The 26056-nt window shown below is 35.2% G+C and overlaps 2 protein-coding genes across 2 annotated transcripts in view; one reads left to right on the top strand and one right to left on the bottom strand.

Annotated features, from left to right (window-relative positions):
* The window catches only part of COG6 (component of oligomeric golgi complex 6), a 149918-nt gene that overhangs the window by 34211 nt on the left and 89651 nt on the right, over positions 1-26056 (top strand). Inside the window, exons 5-8 of the mRNA XM_072610437.1 lie at positions 2781-2892; positions 7947-8029; positions 8414-8484; positions 11723-11816. Coding sequence (XP_072466538.1) covers positions 2781-2892; positions 7947-8029; positions 8414-8484; positions 11723-11816 — 360 coding nt within the window. The remainder of the gene's footprint in view (positions 1-2780; positions 2893-7946; positions 8030-8413; positions 8485-11722; positions 11817-26056) is intronic.
* On the bottom strand, positions 17824-19170 carry LOC140504956 (isocitrate dehydrogenase [NAD] subunit gamma, mitochondrial-like). Its single transcript, XM_072610439.1, has one exon. It carries the CDS (start codon positions 19164-19166, stop codon positions 18039-18041), a length of 1128 nt encoding a protein of 375 aa, XP_072466540.1. The 5' UTR covers positions 19167-19170; the 3' UTR covers positions 17824-18038.

The following is a 26056-nucleotide window of genomic DNA, read 5'->3' on the forward strand; positions in this document are numbered from 1 at the left end:
ACAGAGCATGTGTTCGTGTAATATTTTAGTTTTTCAAAAATGTTTCACATATATACACACATACATGTTTTCATTTGTTTCATATATTTGTGTGTACACATATACACATATTTATTTAAGCTGACTTAACTCTTCAGTAGAACCTTTGTCTTCAGCTATGTAGTTTCTCCATTCCTGCCCTACCTACCCTCACCTGTTTTTCTTTTGAGCTGCAGTGTGCTGAATGCAGTGTCAGAATAATTTAAATAGCCTTATTGTGTTAAAAAATGTTGTAAAATGTTTTATATCCTGATGTATGTGGGTATATACACAAACATATATATGTATGTATACATACACATGTGTATAATACAGAGGTACTATGCATATATATGAAACCAATGATAATGTATATGTATATATTTATGTGTCATATGTGGCTATTGTATAGCAAATGACAATGTATGTGAAAAGTATATATAATGTATATGTACATAAACATATTGTGATACACATATATATGCATATAATCATATTTGTTGTTGTTCAGTTGTGTCTGACATCTGATGATCCCTTTTTGGGGTTTTCTTAGCCGAATGGTTTGGAGTGGTTTGCCATGTCTTTTCCCAGCTCATTTTACAGATGAGGAACTGAGGCAAACCAGGTTAAGTGGTAACTCTCTCAGGGCCACATAGCTAAGAAGTGTCTGAGGATTTGACTCCAGGACTGGCACTGTATCCACTGTATCACCTAGCTGCCCCATGTAATCATATATATGAATTGTGTGTGTATATGTATATACATGATTAATTGCTATTCTAAAGGGACTTTGATTAGTTGCCCTACAAATTTGTTTACAGCATTAGTACAGTACTAATTGGTGCTTAAAGATAATAAAACAAACTGCCTGTGAACAGGTTTTGTTCTGTTTTTATATAAATCAATCCATAAAAGTTTAAAGGCATAAATATTATTTAAATACATGGATATATGATTTAGAAGTTGACTTTGAGATAGATAGAACTTTGCTGCCACCTGGAGTCCATTGGTAAATGTAGCATGAATATCATGAATATTTGATCATATAATTTTAAAAAAATCTTAGTATGAAGCAATTATTTAACTAGATATGAAGATATATTATTGAAAACAAAATGAAATCCAGCAATGCAGTTTATGAGTGTTTAGAATTATGATTATTCATCTTGAATATTAAGATTCTGTGAAAGTTGTTGGGGAAACATAATTTCAGAAGTGAAAATTATACATGTATGTGCGTGTGTGTATGTATACATACACCATACATTCCTAGGACCAAGTTATATATCAAAATCTGAAATGTCTGGAGTTTTACCTAGGTCCCTTTCACTGACTCTTCTGAATCTCCCCATTTCCTCTTTACCTAACCCACTTGTTCAATTGATTTCTGTTCCTTGAAGTCCAACTTATATGACATCTCCTTCTCTTGTTAGTCATGACCTTTCTTTGTCAAACCTGACATAACACTTAGCTCTTTGATACTTTGATTTAATCAGTCAGTAAGCGCTTCTCTGTGCCAGATTCTGTACTTAGCTCTGGGGATACAAAAAGAGGCAAAAGACAGTTCCCATCCTAAAGCAAACAAATATGTACAGACAAGTTATATAGAGGATAAAGGGGAAATAATTAACAGAATGCTCTAGAGTTAAGAGGGATTAGGAAAGGCTTCCTGAAGAAGATAAAATTTTATTTGGTAATTGAAAGAATCCAGGAACCAGAAGGGAAGAGGCAGAGCATTCCAAGCATTGGGAACAGCCAGAAACAATGCTTAGAGCAGAGAGATGGAGTGTGTTGTTAGTGGAATGCCAAGGAGGCCAGTGTTATGGATCAAAGAGAAGGAGACAGAGGAGTAACATGGTCAGACCTGTACTCTTACCATGTACCATTTTGTGTGGAAGGAATTTTACGTCATGTCTGTCCACTTGATTCGATGAGGGTGGGGAAAGTATCTTTTCTGATTTTGTCTCCCCCTGTCTCCCAGTATAGGACATTCCCTGCAGTAGGTGCTAATTAAATTTAATCTGTTCTGCTCTAGCTCCCATGCAGTCTAATGATATCGTTTTGGCACCTGCTTGATCCTCCCCTGACTTTACCAACTATAATTCCTCCAGTCTTTGGATCCTTCCAGTTGCAAAATATCCAAAAATGGGTGGTGGTCAGTTTTCTGAGGTTCAGTTATAACCTATTAAAAGAAAAAGAAAACAAGTATATGAAAACGATGGGAGTTGAAGTTGGGGAAATTGGCCAATAATTCATTGGCCTCTATTTCTAACCTAAAATTGTAATTATTTTCTTGAAGAAGAGGTGAATGAGTGGGTTTGCTTATTCATATCTAGTGTACTTCAGGTCCAGACTTTTGACTGATGTTTCAATGCTTATGAAAAAAAATGAGTTGAAAGCAACTATGTATTCCACTCTTTGGAAATAAAATTGGTGAGCTATGAGTACAAATAACAGTGGCAGAAGTTTTTTGAATGTTAATTCACAGTAACTACTTGATGTCCTTCTTTTTTACTTTTGGATATGTGGTCAGTTCCTTTTCCTACTTTATCCAGGTAGCTGTGAGATAACAGAACCATAGCTGGTTAGACCACTTTTGTGGTAGTGAGCTTCCAAGTTCTTTGAAGGTAGAAAGTGACTGTTAGGAGATTCACTAGGCTCTTAAAATTTTTTATTATGTTTTAAATGTTGATCTCATCACAAGCCCATTATAAACTTATGGAAATAATTAATCTGCTTGGCTTTTTTTTTTCTTATTCCAGTCAGAGGTTAGAAATAAGAGCCCAAGTTGCAGATGCCTTCTTATCTAAATTCCAGTTGACTTCAGATGAAATGAGTCTTCTCCGAGGCACAAGAGAAGGACCTATTACAGAGGTAATCCCATTTCAGTGAATTAAAGCATAATAGTGATACCTAATAGAGTAGAAAAATTTTCCCCAAGAAAATCCGGCAGGACAATTCATTGAACTGATGTTATATGCACTGTTCCATACCATATACCATGTACCTCTGCAAAGGAGCAGAAGTATATTTCTTCTTTCTTCTGGTAGCAGCAAGATGGCATAGTGGTTAGAGTTGGGTCTGGAGTCATAATGACCTTCCAGAGTCCAAATACAGCCTCAAATACTTATTAGTTATGTGACCCTAGGCATTTGCCTCCTTTCAGTTTCTACATTTAAATTAGATATTTTTTAAATTAAATTTTATTTCTTAAAAATTGTCAAGCTTTTATTTTTTCTCCCTCCCACCTTGCCCCTCCCCAACACAAAGAAAAAAAGAAAAACAACAGTCTTATAACAAACAAGCATAGTCAAGCAAAGAATATTAGTCAATATTAGTCATACTCAAAGATACGTTTCATCCTGCATACTAGTCCATCACCTTTTTATAAGAAGGTGGTTAGTATTTTTTATCAGGGGTCTTCCAGAGTCATACAGATAGCTATTCTTAAGAAGAAGAACAACAAAAATGCCAAACATCAGTTGCTAGCCCTCTTATTTAAAGTTATATTTCACAGAATAGAATTCTAATATTAAAAAATATAGTTACTGTATGTAATGCAGTTATATATAATATCTAATAAAATGATATAAAAAGAAGTTACATAGAAATGGAATTTATTCTAAAATATTCAAAATCTATAGATTTTAAGTTAATTCTGTATCCGAATACATCACAACTGAAGAAACTTATGTTGCAGACATGAAGCATTAAACTTTTTTGGGAGGAAATGACATTCATGTGTAGCCTCTTCTTTGAGTCCCTCCTTCCATCTGGAAAAATTATACTTCCCATCAACCCCTTTGCTGATAAGAGGCTACAAGGATATTAACTTTATTTTTGGATAAATTTCCATTTTCTCTCCCTTGGAATTTTTTTTCATTATCTCTTCAGTGAATAGAAAACAAATTGCTCAAACCATATTTCTATCATTAAACTTTCTAGGCTCATTTTTCAATTAATTCAAGACAAGTTTAATACATCTTTCCCATGGTTTGTTACCTATGAAAGAAAGAGCAAGAAAAATTAGGGTTTTTAAGAAATTTAATCATAAACTCAATTATAGCTTTCTCTGCTAGGAATATTTTATATAATATGGTTTCACAGAGGTTTTTACATAAAAACATAGGCTCATTGAGAGAAGACACCTCAGAACCATCTAATCTAATCTCATTTACAGATAAGAAAATTGAGGCCAAAGTAGTTTAAGTGTCTTTGATCATACAAAGTAATAAGCATTAGAAATAGAATTTGAACCCAGGTCCTCTAACTCTAGAATCAGTGTTCTTTCCACTGTCCCATGCTTTCTCTAGGCTGGTGATTTTAAAATTCCATTTATTTTTCTTACTAATTTTAATTTATTTGTTGTTAAGCCATTTCTCTCCTAATTTTATTAATTGATGTCTTAATGTAACAGTTGCAACTCAAGTTATTTTCAAATTAATTTTTTTTTAAATTTAAGAGACTAAAAAACTGATCATTTTTAAGAACTCCTCTCTAAAACCTTTCTTGTTAAACCCCACCTCATTATATTTACACTCTCCTATGGTAACTTATGTATTCAATTTGTACTGGATGATTTTTTTTTTTTGATCTGATTGTAATTTTCTTATGCTATTTCCTCTGTGTTTTATTTGCTCAACTAGATTGCAAATTTCTTATGGGCAGAGAACTTATCTAAATCTCTTATAGCATCTACAATGGTGTTCCTCATCCAATATGGAGCAAAATCCTTGTTAATTAATAATATGCTGCTAATGTGAAAGAAAAAAAATTTTTTTTCTAGGAGAAAGAGAGCTGGTCTGGGAGTCAGGAGTACCTGAGTTTCAAATATGTTTCTGACTTCTGTGACCTGGTCAAGTCACTTAGCTTCTCAATATCCCAGGAAACTTTTAAGTTATAGGATAGTTGTCAGTCTACACTGGTTGTAGGAATTTACTTTCTGTAAACTCCCTGATTACATTATAAGTCTAAACAAAAAACAAAATCAAATTCCTGAATAACATCCCAAGATCTTGATATTATAAGCAAAGTTATTTGAGTAGATATCTTTATTCTGTTAGCTTTAACTTTGATTATTTTTGATGGTTTATATTAGGTGGAACTTATACAAAGGTTTCATTTCTGTTGTATATATAAGATATGAAACATATTCTTTGTTGTAATTGTCTAGTTAGAAGTTGGAGATGACATGCAGAAACTGGCAGCATAATAAGATTAAGAATGATAGAAAGGGTAAAGGAAAAAGTTTATAAAATGTATTATGCTCTGGCAAATTATGTCATACCTGCCCACTCCAAAAGGTAGTTATGATTTTACTTCAGTTTGGGCATCTTTTTCTTGTTGGGAGAGAGCCTTAGATAAGAGTGATAGGTAGCTCTTAGTGCAGATATGAATCATCACCAGGTTAGTGGAACCCCTAGGGACATTGAATTCATTCCAGACTACATTGCAGGAATAGCTCGTGGCTTTGGACCAAACTAAAGTAAATTCTTTCCTATGCCTTGAAAAAGACAAGCTCAGCTGGTGTCTCTGCATTCCTTTCAGCTTGGGGTGACATGTGACCACTGCAGAGTCCCTGAATTATCTCTGGTCTTGACTTGTACTCATAGAATTATAAGTTTCTAAAAGGGAAAGAATTTTAAAAATCACTAACACTTCAGTAGAATCCCTTTTATAATATCCTTGATAGTGGGGATCAAGCCTTTGTTTGCACACCTCCAGTAGTTAAAGAAGCTCACTACTTTGGGAGTCATCCTGTATCAACAGCTCTTATTGTTAGAAAATACTTACACATATTGAGTCAAAGTTTGCTTCCCTTCAACTTCCCACCTGGAGCAACGAAGAATAAGTCTACATATACTCTTTTACATTACAGTCCTTTAGCTGTTTGAAGACCTTTTGTGTGTTATTTCTCTTTCCCTCATCTTCCTTCTGCTCCGTGTTGGTTAGAACTGAACCTGTCTCTGTGAAAAGGAGAGCTAAGTATGCGAATTAAAGTTTTACACAGGCCTTACTTGTTGAGATTTGTAGTCATCTTGTACTTTAGTGCCATTTTACAATTGGGGGAATACTGTGACAGCTCAACTCTTTTGCTTCTTAGCAAGAAAAAGTTGAGTGTTAGAGAAGAGAGAGCTGCTAGCAGCACTCTTCAAAGACAAATGCTGTCTGTTCCATCAGCTGAAAGCCAATGAGGTGATGCAAAAGTTATAAAGGCACAAGACTTCCATAGAATGAGAAAATTTTGACTATCATAATTAAGTAATCAGTCACCATATCTGTGCTGAGCACCTTCTTTATGCCTGGCACAGTGAAGAAAATGAAAGAAATAGAAAGCATTTTCTTTCTCTTGAGAAACTTAGTTGGGAAAAATGACAATAACCAACAAAGCAGGTGCTAAATTGTATGGTAAAAACTGCATTTCTGAGGCTTTGTCGTGTTCCAGGGCTTGATGAGGTCAGAACCATGCCATTCATGAACAGGAACAAACCCAGCAACTTGCTATCTATATGTAGATAGGGACTTATAGATAGGGACCAGTAGTGCCTTTGGATTCTATACTGACCACCCCGCTCTGTACTGACCAGCCTCTATAATGGTATCAAACATATTTGTAAACACATCTCTTTTTTTATACCTTACTTGACTTTAATAGTCAGGTGATAGGACAAAGTTATCTCTGTCATGTTTCAAGGAATCATGATATTTATATATGTATGGGAGATCCCTCATTAAAAGAAAGTTTAAAGAAGATGGATCACTTCTAAATGAGGACCAATAATCACTGAAAATTTACAGCCTATCCTCACTGCAAAGCCACGTGCTCCACGTGCTGTACTGTGATGTACAGTTGGATAAATAACCCATAGAATTGATTCTTCTAAGTATGTATATTTTTGATAGATGCTACACATGGACAATATGCTGGCACTATCAGTAAAAAGGAGAGTGGATTGGATTCTACTGGGGAAATTTCACTGTTTTAAGGACCCCAAGATTTTCCCTGAAGCAAAGTCCCATCTTTTTTAAACAGTAGTATAACTCTGAACTCAGAGGACTGGATACATATTCTGCCTTTGATGTTACTTCTACGTCATTGGGCAGGTTACTAAACTTTCCTGAACTTGAGTTTCCTCCTCTCTAACATGACAGAATTTGATTCTGTAGCATCTCAGGTCCCTTCCAGCTCCTTATCTATGGTCCTAAATAAGTATTCTTCCAGTGATGCCTTATGGCTACTAGCATGGGGATATCAGTCTCTGAAGAATTAAATTGAAAGTTATCCCAGGCATTTGGAGAAGCATATGGTAGACAGGAAGAAGCTGCATATTACCAATCAAAAATTTGTACATGAGTGCATGGGATATTTGGGATGCTATCAGAGAGATTTATAACTAGGAATGAAGGTGAGCCTGTCATGTGGTGAGTGAAGATTAACCAATAAACAGCCTCGATAGTTCTCTCTTATGTCAAGACAGCTAGAGAAATACTCCCTTATACGTTAAAATCTAGAGGTTGCACAGGAAAATGTGTCACAGGAGATGAAAGAAAAGGTTGAGTTGGGTTTATATGGTTCAAAGAAGTATATACATTCAGGAGATCACAGATACATTGAACTGTCAAAGTGTAATGATTATGTCCTCTAAAAGTTCTTCAAGAAAAGGCTGGTTGACCTTTTTTTTTTTTTTTTGGTATCTTGTACAGGGGATTCTTTTTTTTGGTTGAGTTGGGTTAAATAGCTGCTGAAGTCTTTTCTAACTTTGAAATTATCTGAGTTCAGTTGAAGGAGATATTAATTTTGTTTTGAGGTTTCAGAGTGATTTCATGAAGATAAAAGAAAGTTTAAGAGTGACCTGAAGTCCCATTCACATTGAGTATTGAAGTTTTAGCAAAAATGAGCATGCTTTAATCATATTCTTTATTTTAAGGATTTTTTCAAGGCATTAGGAAGAGTAAAACAAATTCATAATGATGTCAAAGTCCTCTTGCGAACAAACCAACAAACTGCAGGGTAAGTAAATTTAGTAATAAAATAAATGCATTTATATTGCTTTTGATAGTCTTGATTTTTTTTTTTATTCATTCTTAATTCTTTAAAAAATAGTATTCAGTACAACTTTGTGAATCAGTGATAGATGGTATTGTTCTTGTTTGTGGAAAGAGGAAGTAAATATATTGCCTCTTGAAATGTTTAAGACTGAATTTTATTTAAGTAACAAATTGACATATATAATTGACAGTATTTAAGTATTTTACACATAAAAAAGTACTGGCAGTCATATAAAGTGGCAAAAACATGATTTTACTGAATTGCAATTAATCATCTTTTTAGATCTTTAAAGGTAGCTATTGCTTCACACTTATATAATCATAATGAATGTTTTAAATTTTTTAGTCTAGAAATTATGGAACAGATGGCCTTGCTTCAAGAAACTTCCTATGAACGACTTTACAGATGGGCTCAAAGTAAGTTGCTTGTTTTTCTGATAGCCGAGGTTCATGAAAACTATTAAATTATTTCTAACTCCGTTTGTACCGAACTGAAAATTATGTCTGTGATAGACTCTTAAGAGTTTATCATACTTAGATTTTTTTCTACAAATAATAATTTTAAAATACTGAATCTCCCTGGTTATCATCAGGTTAGCCCAGTTTTGAAATTTATAGTCATGTATATACTTTCATAAAGATTTTATCTCATACCATCTTACTTTTTTCTTTAATACTTAAGTATAATAAATGCTTTGATTGCATTATTGATCACATATTGTTGGTTCCTAAGTAATTGCCACCTATGTACAAATGGTCTTATTTAGACCAGTAAACCAAGGCTACTCCCTGTGGTGTGTTGCTATGGCATATGTTGGTAAATGTAACCAACCTTATTCATAAAGTGTATTTTTGCCTTGCATGAGGACTGTAAATCAAGCAAGTTCCTAGCCCTTGAAATGTATATCAGTATCTGTATGCTAAAAATGAGCTCCTAATGTTGGAGGAGAATATAATCTTTTTTCATTGTAATAAACATTTATTAAATGCCTTACATTAAATGTCAGATGCTGATATTCAGTAAAACAAATGAGTTTCATAATTCATTAAGCACTTATTTAATGTCAGCATCTACCAGATACTGTACAATTCAGCAAAATATGAGTTTCATAAGACAAAAATTTAAAAGATTGAATTTTTACTGTATTCAAAAAATACCACCTATAAGGGAAAAATGAATCACCCCAGCATTCACAAAAATCATACCTCATGTGTGGAATGAAATAAATTGATCATCACTTGAAGAACATCTCACAGATAAGATTGCTACAGGCAAATCTGAATAACTATTTAAGGGAAAACTGCCATCTCACAATTTTTTTTCAAATTCCTTTTCACCCTTGCATTATCCACATGTACAAACTAGCCTCCTTGACAGAGAGGAATGACAAAAGTGATGAGGTCAGGAACTGGAGTCAAGAAATCCTGAGTTCAAATACTGTCTATGACCCTGACCTTGTCGCTGCCCTTTAATGTCCCCATAATTTTCTTATTAAGCCTGTGATTCAGGTGAAACATCTATTGATTTCAACAGTTGAAAACTCTCCTCCTACCCCCTATAATACATTACCTTTCAGTGTTCACATTATGGGGGATAGAAATAACCTATAAAGTTGCTTCTGACAAATCAGGGCTTAAGTTAATCTGCATTGTTGCACTCAAGGATAGAAGCATCCTAGGAGCTTCCCACAGTTAATGTTTGGATCAGAAGAACACTGCCATACAGGTTAAGCCTTGATAATAGGAGGGCAGGGTTCTTCCAGCATGCCCTTGAAAATTGCCCATGACTGTAATATTTATGGTCTCTCCAGAAGGAACAAGATGTTCCAAAGATCTCAGAACAGTTGTAAATTGCTGAGGTAAATAACATGAATTATCTTGTTTTCCTGGGCTCCTTAACTGAGGTCAATATTCTGTTTGGTACTCAAAGGGCCAAATTTGTAATCCCAGGACTCTTAAGTGTCCTGGTATTCTATTCAATCAGATGGGGACAACTAGAAGGTGGTGCTACCACAGACCAACATGATGGGATACAAGAGTTGGAAATATGCCTACTGCTACACATAGAGGGGATAAGTGGCAAGTGATGGAGTTTAGTTTCAGAATTCTTTCATAAGCTCCCTTATTATTAGTGCCTTCTTTCTCAGATTATCTCCAATTTTGTTTATACATGGTTGTCACCATATTGGCTGCCCTATTAGATTGTAAGCTCCATGAGGACAGAAACTGATTTTTGTCTTTCTTTGTATCCCTTTTGCTTAATATAATCACTGACACATAGTAATAAGTGCTTGTTAGGTCATGGTAGGTGTCTGATATTGAAAAGTACATACAGATAGCTCTATAAATGTTATTGAATAATTAATATTATCTGGCATATATGTATGGAGTTCCAAGTCATTTTTTTAATAATATTTAAGTTTTACAGAATTTTTTTTTTCTCTTCCATAGCCTATGACATAGAAAATGAAAGTACTTACCTACCTTGTGTGGATGTTGTGAAACTCCAATGAAATAATGAAAGCTTTAAAGCTCTATAAAATCTTATTGCCATTAGGGAGATGTGATGATACAGGGAAGCTAGCCATGGATTTGGAATCACGGGACCATCTGTGAGACCTTGGGCAAATCTCTTAGTCTCTGTGAATCATAGACTCTGCATCTGTAAAAGAGGGAGTTGGATTAGATAGCTTGAAGTCTGTATTACCTCTTGGTCCTACTCCCATCATACATTGGGAAAACTGAGGCATAGAGTGGTAAAGTGATTTGCCTATGGTAACAGCTAATAATTGTTCAAGCCTTTTATTGTTACTGAATTTTTCATATGCCTGTTTTTAGATTTTGGACATTTCATGGGAAGGTCTTATGTTTCTTTGTGTATTCTATCAAGTAAGCAAAAAATTGTTATGTGCTTACTCTGTCCCAGACTCTGCTGAGAACAAAAATTAAACTCTGCCATACATTGCTTTAAAGAAGCTACTCAGTAAATATTGGCTGGAGTGAATTGAATTAGAAAGAAATAATATCAGGTCTCTTCAAGTTAAGAAGTCAAACAGTTCAGTCCATTTTATAACCATATTTTTATTGCCAATTGGCAGTTATTAATTATCCACATATCTATTAAACCACATTGTTTAAAAGTCCAATCTTCTATTAGAAGTCAGAAACTTCATTCAATGTATTATTCCAGGCATTGTAATGCTTTGTGATTTCCACGATGCCTTTTCATCTGGCAAACTTCCATTTGAAATTTTCTCATAACTAGCTTTCAAATGGAAGTTTGAAATATACTTTATAGCATTTGTATATGTAATTATGTAATACAAAATATACAATTATGTCATAATTCAATGATCTTGACTGCAAAGTTTGAAAGTTTAGTTTTATTTAATTGTTTAATTTAATTGAAATTTACTTTAGTTTAATTGAAAGTTAAGCTAGTTTTTGAACCATTCAGGCATTATCAACTTAATGTAAAGTTGTATAAAATAAAATAATAAAATGTGTAATGTAACGTTTGATGTGAAATTAGACATCTAGAGTTATAGTGTGGCTTTTTCATGAACAAAGAACACATTATTGAGCTCAGTCTTCAAAATAGTTATATATTATGCATATATACATATCTGTTATATAGAGAGTTGATTGTTTTTAGGTGAATGCAGGAGTTTGACACAAGAATCATGTGATATAGTTCCAGTACTTACCCAAGCAATGGAAGCCCTTCAGGACAGACCTGTGTTATATAAGTGAGTGACATTTTCCTGACTTTCTTAAATAGTGATTTTTTCCCTTTTGAATAGCTGATTTTTCATTCTTATCACTCATATTACTACTAAACATTTCTCAGTAGTTTAAGGCTTTGTAATTTTTTTGCTGTGGATCCTTTCTACCAATGCAGATAACGTCTCCTTCATAACTTAGGAAGTGATCTTTGTGAGTTAACTGTTGCTGAGAAATTCATTACCTCTGGTCCAGCTAGTGATGAGCCTGTCTGATCATGAAACAGCTGAGATAGAGCTATAGCTAGTTCATCCTTGAACTCTGGTAAATAGGACATGCCAAAGCTTTCATGATCACTTGGATAGCATCAGGAGACATAGGAAGTATTTCCATACCAAACAGCGTTCCATACCAGAGCCTTAGAACCAGAGCCTTCCTGTTGTAGATAAGAATTTTTTGCAAGAAAAGAATGCCTGGGATCTGATGTGATACATCAGAAGCACCTCATTTTAATGTCGTTTCACCTGTAGTGTGATTACGTAGCATCAACTCTAAGGATAACTTGATGGTGAAGTATTTGTGTATGTCAAGCTGACATCCGTTAATAATTAACACGTTATTTGGTTGTCTGATAATTACTTTGTATGACAATATTGAGCTCATTAGGGCCTTTTAGTGTATAAAACATGTTATTTGAACTTAGTAATGTATATAGTTAGGTGTCCTAAAAAATTGTAGTGCAGTTTAAAGCTATGAAAGCTTAAAATCAAGCTGCTACAGTTTTAAATGTCACTAACATTTTTGGGACACCTTGTATTTACTCCCTTGTTTCTAGGCTAATTTATAAAGAAATTATATTCTAAAATATGGGATAGGGACCTAATGAAGATAGTCATCATTAAATAAATTACTACTAATTTATTGGTTGTTTTAATAGACATTAAGGCAGAAAGAGTTATTAAGTTCTAAATTTAAGGAGGAGAACATGTCATACCTATAGTAAGTATAGTTTGAATTCTTGAAGTAGGGGTGAAAAAATTGTAAAAAAGCAGGTGAGGCAACTTTGCTTCAAAAAGTAAATGGAGAAGAAAGGAGAGATGAGGTAATTTGAAGGATAGTGTAATTTGAACTAAGGGTGAGCAGCAGGTTTTCAGAATAACAATCAGGGTAAAGGTGTATAGAAAAAGTCTCTTTTAGTGTATGCCTTATCTTTCCAAACTTACATATATAGATTGGTTTGTAATACAGGTAGGCAGATTTGTAATACATAGCCAGCCCCAGTCTCTCTCCTGAACATTGGTCATATACCAATTAATTTCCTTTTGGATATTTCAGATTGAATGTTTTAGAGACAACTCAAAATTAAACATGTCTAAGAATTCTTTACATCTAAATCCTGACCTTTTTTTATGCTTTCCTATTTCTTTTGAAGGCACCCTAGTGTCTGTAATCTAGGGTTTGTAATCTTGGCATTAACATGGGCTCCTCAGTCTTCCTCAGCCCACATATCTATTCAGTTGCCACATCTTTCTGTTTCTGCTTTTATAACACCTCTTGTATCCCAGCCATTCCCTCCACTCATATAACTACCACTTTAGATCATGCTCTCATCAACTCTTCCCTAGATTATTGTAAAACAATTTCCTAGCTCATTTCCCCACCTCAAGCCTCTCACCACTACAGTCCATCATACACACTGTTGCCAACCTAATTTTCCTTATAACTCCCCTACTCAGCCACCTCCAAAGTCTGTTGCCTCTAGGATAAAATACAAACTCCTTTTTTAGCTTTTAAAGCCCTATACAGCCTGACTGCCAATTTATTTTTCTAACATCATTCAATATTACTCTCTTAATACTCTGCAATGTAGCCAAACTTACCTTACCTTTGTTCCTCACATACAGTATTCCATCTGTTCTTTCTGTGTCCTCATACTGTTCCTCTAACATGCCTGGAATACACTTCTTCTTTACCTCCACTTCGTTGAATCCCTCTCTTTCTTCAAGATGTAGCTCAAGCATATCTTCTGCCTAGAGCCTTCCCTTATTCCCTACCAATTGGTAGTATCCTTCCTCCCTAATTGCCTTGAGTATATTTGTATTTATTAATTTTATAGTTTTGCTGTGTGTATATTTACATAAATACTTGTCTCCCTCATTAGGTTAGAAACACTTAGAGATGGTTTCTAGAGTGCCTAATTGTAGTGGAGTGAACTAGGGCTCTACTGTGGTCCTATGCCATTCAGTGGTTGTAGTAATGATACGGAGAAGGCTTAGATGTGTCTGTTTTACCGAGCTCTCTTGAAAGTGAATTTATTTTCTACTGTTTGTTTTTTATGAGATTCTACTACTCTTAATCTTCCATCTTCCTTCCCTTTAAGATTTTGCAAATGAGTTTCCATTTTAAACTCCTGTCTCCTTGGCTGCCATCTTTCCTTTCTTGGAAAGTAAGTCAAAGGTTTGGTGAATAAAGTGATTTTTAGGCTCTTTTGTCACACAGATATCATATCTTTGTTATGATAATTAATTTTTATTGATTAAATTTCTTATGAGAGCATATGTTAGTATCCTTTCATCCATTTTTCATTATAAAATCTTATATGAATAGGTCAGGATTTTCCTGCAGGAGATGTTTCCACTCAAATAGTTTGGCCTTATAATCCACGTGGAAAAAAATAAATGGATATCTATTGGCCAGCTCATGCATGCAGTTCGTTAGATGGACAACCTATAAAACTTGTCCATCAGGCAGTATAATTAGATAGTGAGTTAGGTTCAGAATTAAATTGAAGAATGAGGTGGATATCCTTTAGGAAATTGCAGAGCTCCTTTATTGACCATAGATTTCTCCCAGACAAAACTCCCATCTTTTTAATACCAACATTAAAGAGGCATTGTTGTATACGCATGTGAAACCATGGAATATGTTTGCACCTCCTATGGCAAATAGGAGAATATGGGCAAGAGTTATACTGTCTGAGCAGACATGGGTTTGTGGTTTTCGCTTTTTAAAAATAAATAAATTTTTAGTTTTATCTTTGTTTTCATATATATAATGTATATGTATATACATTATATATATGTAATTCATTTTTAAATTTTGAATATCATGCTTTCTCCCTCCCTTCGGTCATACCTCCACCCATTGAGAAGGCAAGCAATCCAACCATTATACATGAGGTCATCTAAAGTATAGTTGCACGTTAACCATGTTACAAAGAAAAAAAGGCAAGAAAAATAAAGTAAAAACACTGTACATGCTTCAGTCTGTATTCACAGGTCATTAGTTCTGTCTCTGGAGGTAGATAACATTTTCATGAAGTCCTTTGGAATTGTCTTGGATCATTGTATTTATCAAAATAGCTAAATTTTTCATAGTTGATCATTGTTATAATGTTACTGTTACTGTGTACAGTGTTTTCCTGGGTCTGCTCACTTCACTCTGTATCAGTTCATTTGAGGTTTTTCTGAAACCATCTTTCTCATCATCTTTTCTTTTTAAAAAAATTTTTATTTAATTTTTAATTTATGTGATAAAACAAGCATTTCCATAACATAGTAATAAAAAAAGATGATTGCCCATGAAACTACAAATCTGTTATGTTCAACTTGCTATTCCTTTTAAATATGTAATAAACTAATCATGTACATTTTTTTCTTTTTTTCTTTTATTTTCATCCCTTCCTCCCCACCCTGCCCTAGAGATGGCTACCATTCTTATAGCACAGTAGTATTCCATCAAATTCATATATTACAACTTGTTTAGCCATTCATTCAGCCATTGAGCCATTCCCTCAATTTCCAATTCTTTGCCACCACAAAAAGAGTTGCTATAATTTTGTATATATGAGTTGTTTTCCTTTTTCTTTGCTCTCTTTGGGATACAGACCTAGTAGTGGTATGGCTGGATCAAGGAGTATGCACAATTTTATGGCCTTTTGGCCATAGTTCCAAATTGCTCACCATAATGATTCCAGTTCACAGTTCCACCTACAGTGTATTGTATCCCAATATTTCCACATCCCCACTAGCATTTGTCATTTTCCTTTCTATAATGTTAGTCAGGCTGATAGGTGTGAGGCTCAGAGTTGTTTTAATGTTCATTTTTCTAATTTTTAGTGATTTAGAGTGTTTTTTCATATCATTATTTATACTGTTGATTTCTTCTGAAAACTGCCTGTTCATATCCTTTGATCATTTATCAATTGAGGAATGGCTCTACTTTTTATAAATTAGCTCAGTTCCAAATGAGACCTTATCAGAAATTTGCTGTAAATTTTTTCTGTTTCCTGCTTTCCTTCCACTTTCAAATTTCCTGTAATCAAAATTAGTAATTTTGCTTCCTGTAGTCCTCTCTGTCTCTTGTTTGGTCATAAATCCTTCCCATATCCATACATTTGACAGGTAATTTTTTCCATGCTCTTCTACTCTACTTTGATTGTATTCCTCTTTATTACTAAATTCTGTACCCATTTTGAGCTTATCTTGGTATATGATGTGAAATGTTGATCTTTGCCTACTTATTGCCTGACTGCTTTCTAGTTTTTCCAGCGGTTTTGTTGAATAGTGAGTGTTTGTTCCCAAAATTTGGATCTAACAAAGAATATTAAGAAAAAAAGAGGAAGAAGAGGAAAAAAATCAGCAAAACCAGTTAACACATTGAAAAAAAAAAATCTGAAAATATGTGAAATGTTCCATACCTGTAAGACTTCCTAATCTGCAAAAGAGTTAAGAGGAAGTGTCTACTAATATTTCTTCTCTAGAGACATGTTTGTTCCTCATAATTTTGCATTAACTTGAAAGTATTAAAGCTTAAAACTTCTTTAAGACTTTTGGAATGTCCTGTATTGTTTTCCTGACTCTTTTTATTTCAATTTACTCAGTTTACACAAATCATTCTATGCTCTTCTATATGCATCAGGTTTTTTTAACGATACAGTAATATTTTGTTACATTCTTGTGCCACAATTTGCTTAGCTATTCCCAAATTGTTGGGTATCTTACTTTTTTTCCCAATTCTTTGCTACTACACATGTTTGTGTATACACACAAAAATTATTATAAATATTTTTGCATTTGTAGGGAATTTTTTTTTAACCAGTGAATGACATTGAAGTATAAGCCTGATAGTAGAATCTCTGTGTCCATGACTATGGACACTTTGGTCACTTTAACTGCTTAATTCCAAAATGCTTCCAAGAATGATTGTCCTAATTCTACCAGCAATGCACCAACATGCCTGTCTTCCCACAATCTCTCCAGCCATCTTTTTCTTGCCATCTTTTGTTATCTTTGCCAATTTGCAGGGTGTGAGGTAAAACCTTAGGATTGTTTTGATTTGTACTTCCCTAATTATTAGTGATTTGGAATATTCTTTCATATGATTATTAATACTGTGCAGTTCTTCTTTTGAAGTTGTTTTTTTTCTTTATATCATTAGACCACTTATCTGTTGGGGGAATAACTTTTTGAGGTTTTCATTGTGTAAGGGAACAACCAAATTGATAAGATCACAGATTTACTTGAGTATGGATGAAAACTTAGCAAATTTAGAACAACACAAAAGTGTAGCAGCTAGTTGGTTGGCAGAAATGAGATTCAAAAATATTTTGGCTAATAGCAGAGGTTCATCTAATAAGAAAAAATTTAAAATAGATAAATTCTAAATGTTTAAATATTTATCTAAAATAGATAAAATTCTAAAAATTTGTTTTGTAAGTCAATTGTATAAATCCAAGATGGGGGAGTGATGTGAAAGAAATTTATGTGACAGTGATCTGGGTATGTTAGTCTACTATTAATTTGCAGTGTGATATGGCAGTCAAAAAAGCTAATTTGATGTTAAGCTCCATTAATAGAATCAGCTTGTGATAATTTTCAGAGGAAAACAAAAAGAAGAATTTCTCCTGCTGATTTTAATTTATTCATTTGTAGGCACATACTTCTCCAAATGAGGGTTCTTGTGGCAAAATAGTTTCCACTTTGGTAAAGGAAAAAAGAATTTGCATGTATACAAATGAGATTTATTCTAGGATATTCTTTTTTTTTTTTTTTTTTGGAAGAGGACACATTTGTTTATTTTATGAGCTAAGAAGCAAGAGGAAAGGAATGCACACTTGGATCAAGGAGGAGGCACCCCCTCCCCAGACTTAGTGTTCTGACAAGCAGGTATTAGAGGCCAATAAATAAGCAGTGCAGCTGGAGGGTGTGTGTGTGTAGGGGGGAGCTTGGCTGGCAGGGCATCAAGGACTAGACATCCATGGCCCGTCCATTGATGACTTTGATGTGACGGATGATGTCCTGGATCGCTTCTGAGGTGGTGCCTTGGCCCCCAATGTCTGGAGTGTGCATATTTTCATTGTTCATCGAGGCCAGGACAGCCTTCCGGATCGAGGTGGCATATGAGTGGAGCTTCAGATGGTCTAGCATCACGCAGCTGGCCAACAGGGTGGCTGTAGGGTTAGTGATGTTCTTATTAGCGATGCTTTTAACTGTGTTCCGAGTCGCCGTCTCAAACACTGCATACACATGTCCATAATTTGCTCCAGCCACAAGCCCGGGGCCCCCAACTAGGCCAGCGCAGACATTATTGACAATATTGCCATAAAGATTGGGCATTACCATGACATCAAACTGCTGGGGCTGAGATACTAGATGCATTGTGGTGTTATCCACAATCATGCTCTCAAAAGTGATGTTGGGATAGCCTGCAGCCACATCCCTACAGCACTGGAGAAAGAGGCCATCTCCCAGTTTCATGATGTTGGCCTTGTGCACGGCGGTCACTTTCTTGCGCCCAGTTTCCTGGGCCAGGTGGAAAGCGTATTCAGCGATGCGCAGGGACTTGGCCTTGGTGATGATCTTCAAGCTCTCCACTACGCCCGAAACACTCTCATGTTCTAGGCTGCTGTACTCGCCCTCTGTGTTCTCCCTAACAATGAGGATGTCTATGTCTTTGTGGTGAGTCACCATGCCTGGCAGACTCTTACAGTAGATGACATTGGCATAGAGGTCTAAGCTGGTGCGGAGAATGTTGTTACGGGACTTATAAGATGGTGGCAGATTGTGGTTGGTTTCGATGTTTCCCTTCAGTGCTACACGATTACGTCGGATAGCCATGATGGCATTGTGGATGTCTTCTTCATCAGCATTAGAGCTCACTTGTACCTCTTCAAAATCCACAGGCACACAGGCATGTCTGAACACAGACTTGACATGCAGCATGAGCTCAGGCCCAATGCCATCCCCAGGAATCATGGTCACGGTATGCCGGCCTCCATACTTGGTAGACGGAGGCTCCCAAGGGCGACTCATAGCCCCTAGTTTTAAGATGGCCCTCGCGGTGCTGCTAGCAGCCGTCACCACCTTGGTCGCCATGGTGGAAAGTCTATTCTAGGATATTCTTTAGAATTGATGAAGATTTTCTGAAAGGTAGAGATGGGTAGTACTGAAAATTCTTAGGCTTGTATCTTGAGGTGGGTCTTCATTAGCTGTCTGAGTGACCTAGGCATTGGTTTGTGAAGGTTGTGGGAAGCAGCAATAGGAATATAAATTTTATGTAGAAAAGATTCTATCTATGGCACCTGTTAGTTTTTCTTGATTCAGTTGGTTCTATAGCAGTGATCATGTTTAGTTTGTCACCTCTGCTCCCAGATATGTATTTTGTGATCTTTGTGGATTATAATTCATTGAGTCCTAATAATAGGAACTATATGGTGAGAGACATGAATCAAGTTCTTTTAAAGTGCCAAGTTTTTGATAGTAATAAGGTAGTAACTCAGTTATATTCTGTGATTATTATTTTATTCCCATGTATATCTTACATATTTATTCACATATACATTTACATGTATTTCTTAAGCATTTGATAATAGATAATTAATGTTCTTGTATATTATATAATCACATTTATAACATTTTATATCATTGATTTATGTTCTATGGTTTTAATTCATTTTAGTGATTAATAACTTTTAAGTTGTTGACTTGCTTCTGCGGTTGATGTGATCTATCATTTTACTGAATATTTGTGAAGTATTGTCGATTTAGGTTTTTTCATCAGATCATAGTTCTAGAGCTAGGAGGAGCACCAGAGACCATGTAATCCAGCCCCCACTCATTGTTAGAGAAATGGCAACAGAAGCCCAAAGGTTGTGACTACCTAAGTATCCAAGGTAGGATTTAAACCCAGGTCCTTTAACAGTAGCAACAATTCTCTTTATGTGTTGTGCCACCCAACTTAAATATTGAGTTTGATATGTTGTAATTGCTAGTAAAATGATCATTTGTGTTCCTTCTGCTTCCACATTTCTGCTTTGGGATCTTCAAGTACTGTATTTGGTTGAGGGGGCAAAGAAGGGAGACAAAGAATGGGAGAATCTGACTCACCCCATGGCAGTTCTCAAAGAGATAAAGACCTTGGTTCTCCTGCCCTTGTCTTGGAATCTGGGAATCGTTCCCAGAGCCTAGGGATTCCTGCCTCTCTACAAGTGGTCATTAGCTCCTAATGGGCTTCATAGCAAAACAAAGAATAAAAGTGTCATTAAGTTTGTGGCCTGCATTTCTGATTTATTTTTTAACGCTTCTGAGCCAATCTCCAGACTCTAAAGAGACTTAGAAAATATGTTAATATTCTCTCAGTGCTTGTTATGCTTATTGTTTAGTCGTGTCTGTTTCTTTGGGACCCCATTTGGGGTTTTCTTGGCAAAGATACTGGAGTGGTTTGCCATTTCTCTCTCTAGCTCATTTTACAGATGAGGAAATTGGTACAAACAGGGTTAAGGGACTTGCCCAGGGTCACACAGCTAGGAAGTGTCTAAGGCCAGATTTGAACTCAGGTCTTCCTGACTCTAGGCCTGGTGCTTTGTCCATTGTGCCACCTCACTGCTTGTTATGCAGCACTTCATATAACAGGGTGTCTTACATTCATGGACAGGCAATTACTTATGTATATATTAGTTATGTGTATATATTTTCTAGTAACCATTAATGGTCTGCTTTCATTCACAAAGGAAATAGGAAAGTTACAGTTTAAGAAGTCATAAATATTAGCAAACATATCCTTACAGGAGAGGTCATAGCCATAAAACTCATTACGAGATGAATTATAGCAGTTATAATTCTGCTGGTCTACAAGCATTTATTAAGTGCTTACTGTGTACTGAATGCAAGATAGGAACATAAGTGTCTAGATTGAGGGAGGTCTCACTATGATCAAATCATATCTTGAGGGTTGTGTTCAGTTCTGGGACTCAAATGTTAGGAAGGACATTGGGAAACTGGAGTGCCCTCAGGGGAAGGAGACCAGGAGGGGAGGCTGACTGGGATGGAAGGGGATTGGAGACCTTGCTTTACTTAACAATTGAAGGACCAGGTAATGTTTACCTTGGGAGAGTTGAAGCTACACCTTTCTAACTATTGAAAAACACACATGGAGAGAGGGTTCAGCTTGTCTGACTTGATTTTGTAGGAGAAACCTAAGAAAGAGGTTGAATTTGCCAAGAGACAGCTTTGGGCTAAATGTAAAAAAAAGATTACTTCTAATTAGAGCTGTTCAAAAGTAGAATGGGGTGTCCCTGGATAGAGAGCATTTCCATCCCCAGAGATCTTCCAGTTGAGATTGGCACACACAGATCAACTTAGCTGGTGCAGTCAAAAGAACTCTGACTTTGGAGTCAAAAATTCTGGTTGTGTTACTTCCTATACTACTACTTATTGTGACCTTGGACAAGTAGTTTCCCCTTATTAGGCAAAACTTAGTTTCCTTATCTGTAAACTGGGGGTGGGAATGAGGGGAATCTGACTAGAGATGATCCATTTGGGCCTTTTCAGCTCTAATTCCTGTGCTCTCTATGATTCCTATGGCCCTTTCAAGTTGGAGTTTTCCCTAATAAGCATATTACTTATTGTTAAATAAAAGGTAAGTGATGAGTGTTAAGGTAGCCACAAGATGGCACTGTTTGAACTTCATTTCTATAATCATTCCTATAATGGGATAAATGAAATATCAGTTTGTATAATATATTGCTGTTTAATATTGTATTTCTGTCAAATTTCTAGCTATAACAGGGTATTCAAAGAAAATAATAATACTGAGTGTCAAAGTCCCAATAAAAAAGTTCCCTATTTTTTTGGTTTTTAAATGAAACTAATTTCAAGTAGAAGCATGTTATTTCTCTTTTCTTTAGTGATGTTATAATGCATAGAGTTTTTTTTTTTTTTAGTAAATGGATTTTTTGTTTTTTCTCTATTGCTTTGTAAGAAGGGACTGTATAAGCTATTTGAAAAAATGTTTGAGAACTATATCATTGTCATTTATTATTTTGTTTTACATTTTGCCATCATCACCATAAAATCATAGATATAAAATGAGAAGGAAGCTTAGGACTCAATTATTATAAGAAAGTCATAGTATTTAAAAAAAAATTACCAGTAAATATTTTGGAATCTAATATAATTTTACTATTCAACAGGCAAAATGAAATTTTGTATTTTTGACCTCTACATAAAGTTTCTTTATTGGTCAAACAAATTTTTTTGTGTCTGTAGGAAAATATATTTCAGTTATCTTTAAAGGCTCATTGAAGTCTTGACTATTTTTGCTACAAAAAATGGGAGTGTCTGTTTTTGCTGGAAAATTGGGAATGACAGAGGAAATTGTTAGTTTCCAGGAAATTAAAAGCTAAATGTTAACATAAGCTTTCTATTGCTATTTCATAATATTTTACACATTCAGTCCTAGTTTTTGTTAACTTCATTGTTTTTAGAGTAAACTTCTAGAGAAATTCCTAGTTTCACACAGACTAGTTGTACTTGTTTGTGTAGAACTTATGGTCACAGTGATCAGTATGTTTAGAAATAAAAATGTAGAGAGATTTGTTTTCATTGCAAGCAGCAGGCACTTGGGAGATGATTAATTTTATCAACAATAAAAGAGCTCTAAGAATGAGATTATTTGCCATTATCTATAATTAATCTTCTGTCCCAAAGATAAATTTAAATTAGTTTGTAAATTTGTTCATCATTTAGAAAATTCATTTTGTGTTTAGCTCTTATAATAATGGAACATACCTATATGTGCAGGGAGCAAAATAGAAATTAAACATTTGGTCCTCATGGTGCATTTTCATGTTAAAAATGAAATTTTTTAAATTTAAAAATAACATCAGTTATATAACGTAGCAAGCCTAATATGATTTGAATTTTTCCATTTCTGTATTAGTATACAAGGAAATAATTTCACTTTATCTTTAAAAATAAAAACTAAAGAGCATGCTTAAATGGTAAAGATTGACTTTCAATATTTTCAGTTATAAAAATGTATTTTTCTGAGATAATTTACTTTCACTTCACTTCTAATTGAAAATGTACTGTCCTCCCTTGCCATCTTTCTACAAAGTATGCCAAATGTCTGCACTGAGGTTTTTGGGACACCTTTATACAGAAATATACATCTTCCATTAGACAAAATAGGTTATTTGGAAACCTAGTTTTCTGTTTTTAAACTAACCAGAAAATTTTTGAAGCAATGTTACATGACAGTGCCTCAGAAACATAGAGCTCATTGTATTCTGAGCTCTAATCTGAAGTGTGAAAATTTGTGTTCAGGTGCTGCATGACCACTAGAAGTAATTTTGTCTGAGTTTATCCATAGAATGAACAGATCTTGAAATATCATATACAAATGTGAAATTAAGTTTTTAAAAAAACTGCATTTGAAGATTAGTGTTCTCAGCAACTTGTAGTTATGTTTCTCCTTCCTTTAGGGACCTTTCCTCCTGTACTTCCCGTGAGAAATTAGACTTTTCTGAGAAGTCTGGACATCTGCTTTTGCGTTGGCCCTGGCATCACTAATAATTTTTCCATTATCTACTCAGTACCTCCCCACTGTGTTGCAAACCCTAGACATATGTATTTAGAAGAAAAAGATGAGATTTGGAACATTATTTACTTTTGCCAGGCTGATTGGTCAGCCCAGTCAGTTTAATAGAGTTCTTTACTCTTAATTGTTTCTCATTGTGCTCAGATTATTTTCTCAGCATTCTTGAAGGAGAGAAATATGTTCACCACCTACAGTTGTTCATTTACACTAATATTACCTTTGGATTTTTGTCTTTGTAAATGAATTCTAAAAATTACCATAAAAAGATCACATTTGTTTAGCACCTTATCATTTATTAAACCAGATGTCCCCTAAGTTTTGCAGCTGACTTTCTGAAACTAAGTGGAATACTTTTGTCCCTTCCAAATTTCAGCTAGTTGGTTTCAGCCCAGCTTTGAAACAGGAAAAATTTTAAACTTGATCTGTAATATTAATAAAATCTCCCAACTTTGGGTCTATTTGAAATAAATTGGGAATTGGGTATCCAGCAATTCTTGAGGCACATGGTAGGTGTTTAATAAATACTTGATGAATGATTAATGTACGAGACCTGTTTTCCCTTAGACAATAAAACATACCAGAAACTTCAGCCTTAGTAGCTAATAAATATCGTTTGTCCCACAAATAAGGTGTTAATCATTATTTCAGCACTGTATTTCAACAAGCTTGTACCTAGTTTTGAATGAGTAGTTCTTCAGTTATATGAATTGACCTTTATAGTTCATAATATCATTTTAGCAAGATTTTATTTTAGTATTTATTTTCATATAATTTCATCTAAATCTTCCAACATTTCTCTGAATTCTTCATGTTTGCTATTTTTGTAATTCAGTAATATTCTATTACATTTATGTGCTATGGAAGATATAGGATGATAGCATGAGGGAATGGTAGGGTTTGGAGAAGTTTGTTTTTAAAGGGTGGAGGAGATTTGGGCATGTTTTTAAGCAGCAGGAAAGGAAATAGGAGTTAGGGAACCAATGAAGATAAGTGGGAGAGGGGTAATGATAGTGGGGACAGTTTGCTGGAGAAAATGGAATGAAACTAAGAGTGATTGTGGAAGAGGTTTGCCTTGGCATGGAAAAGTGCCATTGTTCGTTCTTTGTTTTTGAAGTGATATCACATGGTGATGTCTTGATTTGTGTATGAATTTTATTTAAGCAAAACAGAATTGCACAGTTGCAAAGTCATCAAAGTCCAGTAGCAAGACAAAAGTCAGGACAAATGGCAATGTCCCAGGATGCAGTAGATGACGTTGGCGTCTTTGACCAAGCTCTAAGCTTCAGTCACCTTCATGGCTGTTGGAACAAATTATTCTCATCCATCCATTCCACCACATGCTGGGTTAGACATCCCCCTAACTCATCAATGGGTTTGAGGCCTGCCAGTTACCCTCAGCCTGGTTTAGCCCATCTGCCAAGATGGTTTTATTGAGGTGTGGCTGCTCTGCATGCTATAGTTTGTTGGAGCCATAGGTGAAAGTTGGGTGACCAGTTGGACACCAGAGGTGTATATGCAGCCTTGAAAAGGGCTCAGCAGGCTCCCACACCAGAGTTGCTAGTCCTCTCTTAATACCCCATCAACCTTATCAGAGGCCGGAGGAAAGGAGAAGAGAATGGGGAGTGACTTCAAGGATATATAGTGAAAGAGAAAAGAGGAAACTCATAGTGAAGATCCTCTGTTTTCTCAGTTAAGAATGAGGTGAAGGCCTCAGTGGTAAACATGAGGGCAAATGATATTGTGGGAGTTTTGATAAGAGGACAAAGTATGGATCAGGTAGGATGGGAAGTGAGGTAATCCATTGGAGGAGGAAGATAAAAGAATTACTTTTGCTGTAGTGAGGACTAATTTGAGATTAAACTTTACAAACTGGTAGTAGAAAACAGTCAGTGCTGTTCTGTGACTTCCTCTAGCATTATTCAGTAAAATGTAAATAGCAGTAAAGGAGAAGGATGAGGAGAGTCATACAGGTTAAGGACTTGGCTCACTGTGTTGCTCACAGTGGGATGGGAACAAAAGATTCAAGAATAGAGGAAAATGTAGACTTGAACTAAAGGATTGAGGTTGCAAAAGGAAGAAAATGAAACTAAAGCAGAATGATGGCCTATGAGAATTCTGAGGGGTGCAGGAATGGTTTGAAAGTCATTCTGTCCACCCCGGTGGAGGACAATGATTAGGATTAGGAAGAGTAAATCATGAAGAGAGATGGGAGAATAGGAGGTTATGACCTGAGAAAGGAATTTCAGATTTCTTGATCATGGGTATGGAACAGTAATAGTTAGTGACAAGATTTAAGAATTTGACCATGTCCTTGACTGTGACCCATAGCTATGAATGGGGAAGTAGGTTATGGCAGTTGAGTAGGCTGAAGTATTAGGAGGTGAAT

This window comes from Notamacropus eugenii, chromosome 5 (genome assembly GCF_028372415.1).
Source record: "Notamacropus eugenii isolate mMacEug1 chromosome 5, mMacEug1.pri_v2, whole genome shotgun sequence".
In the NCBI taxonomy this organism is placed as follows: Eukaryota; Metazoa; Chordata; class Mammalia; order Diprotodontia; family Macropodidae; genus Notamacropus; species Notamacropus eugenii.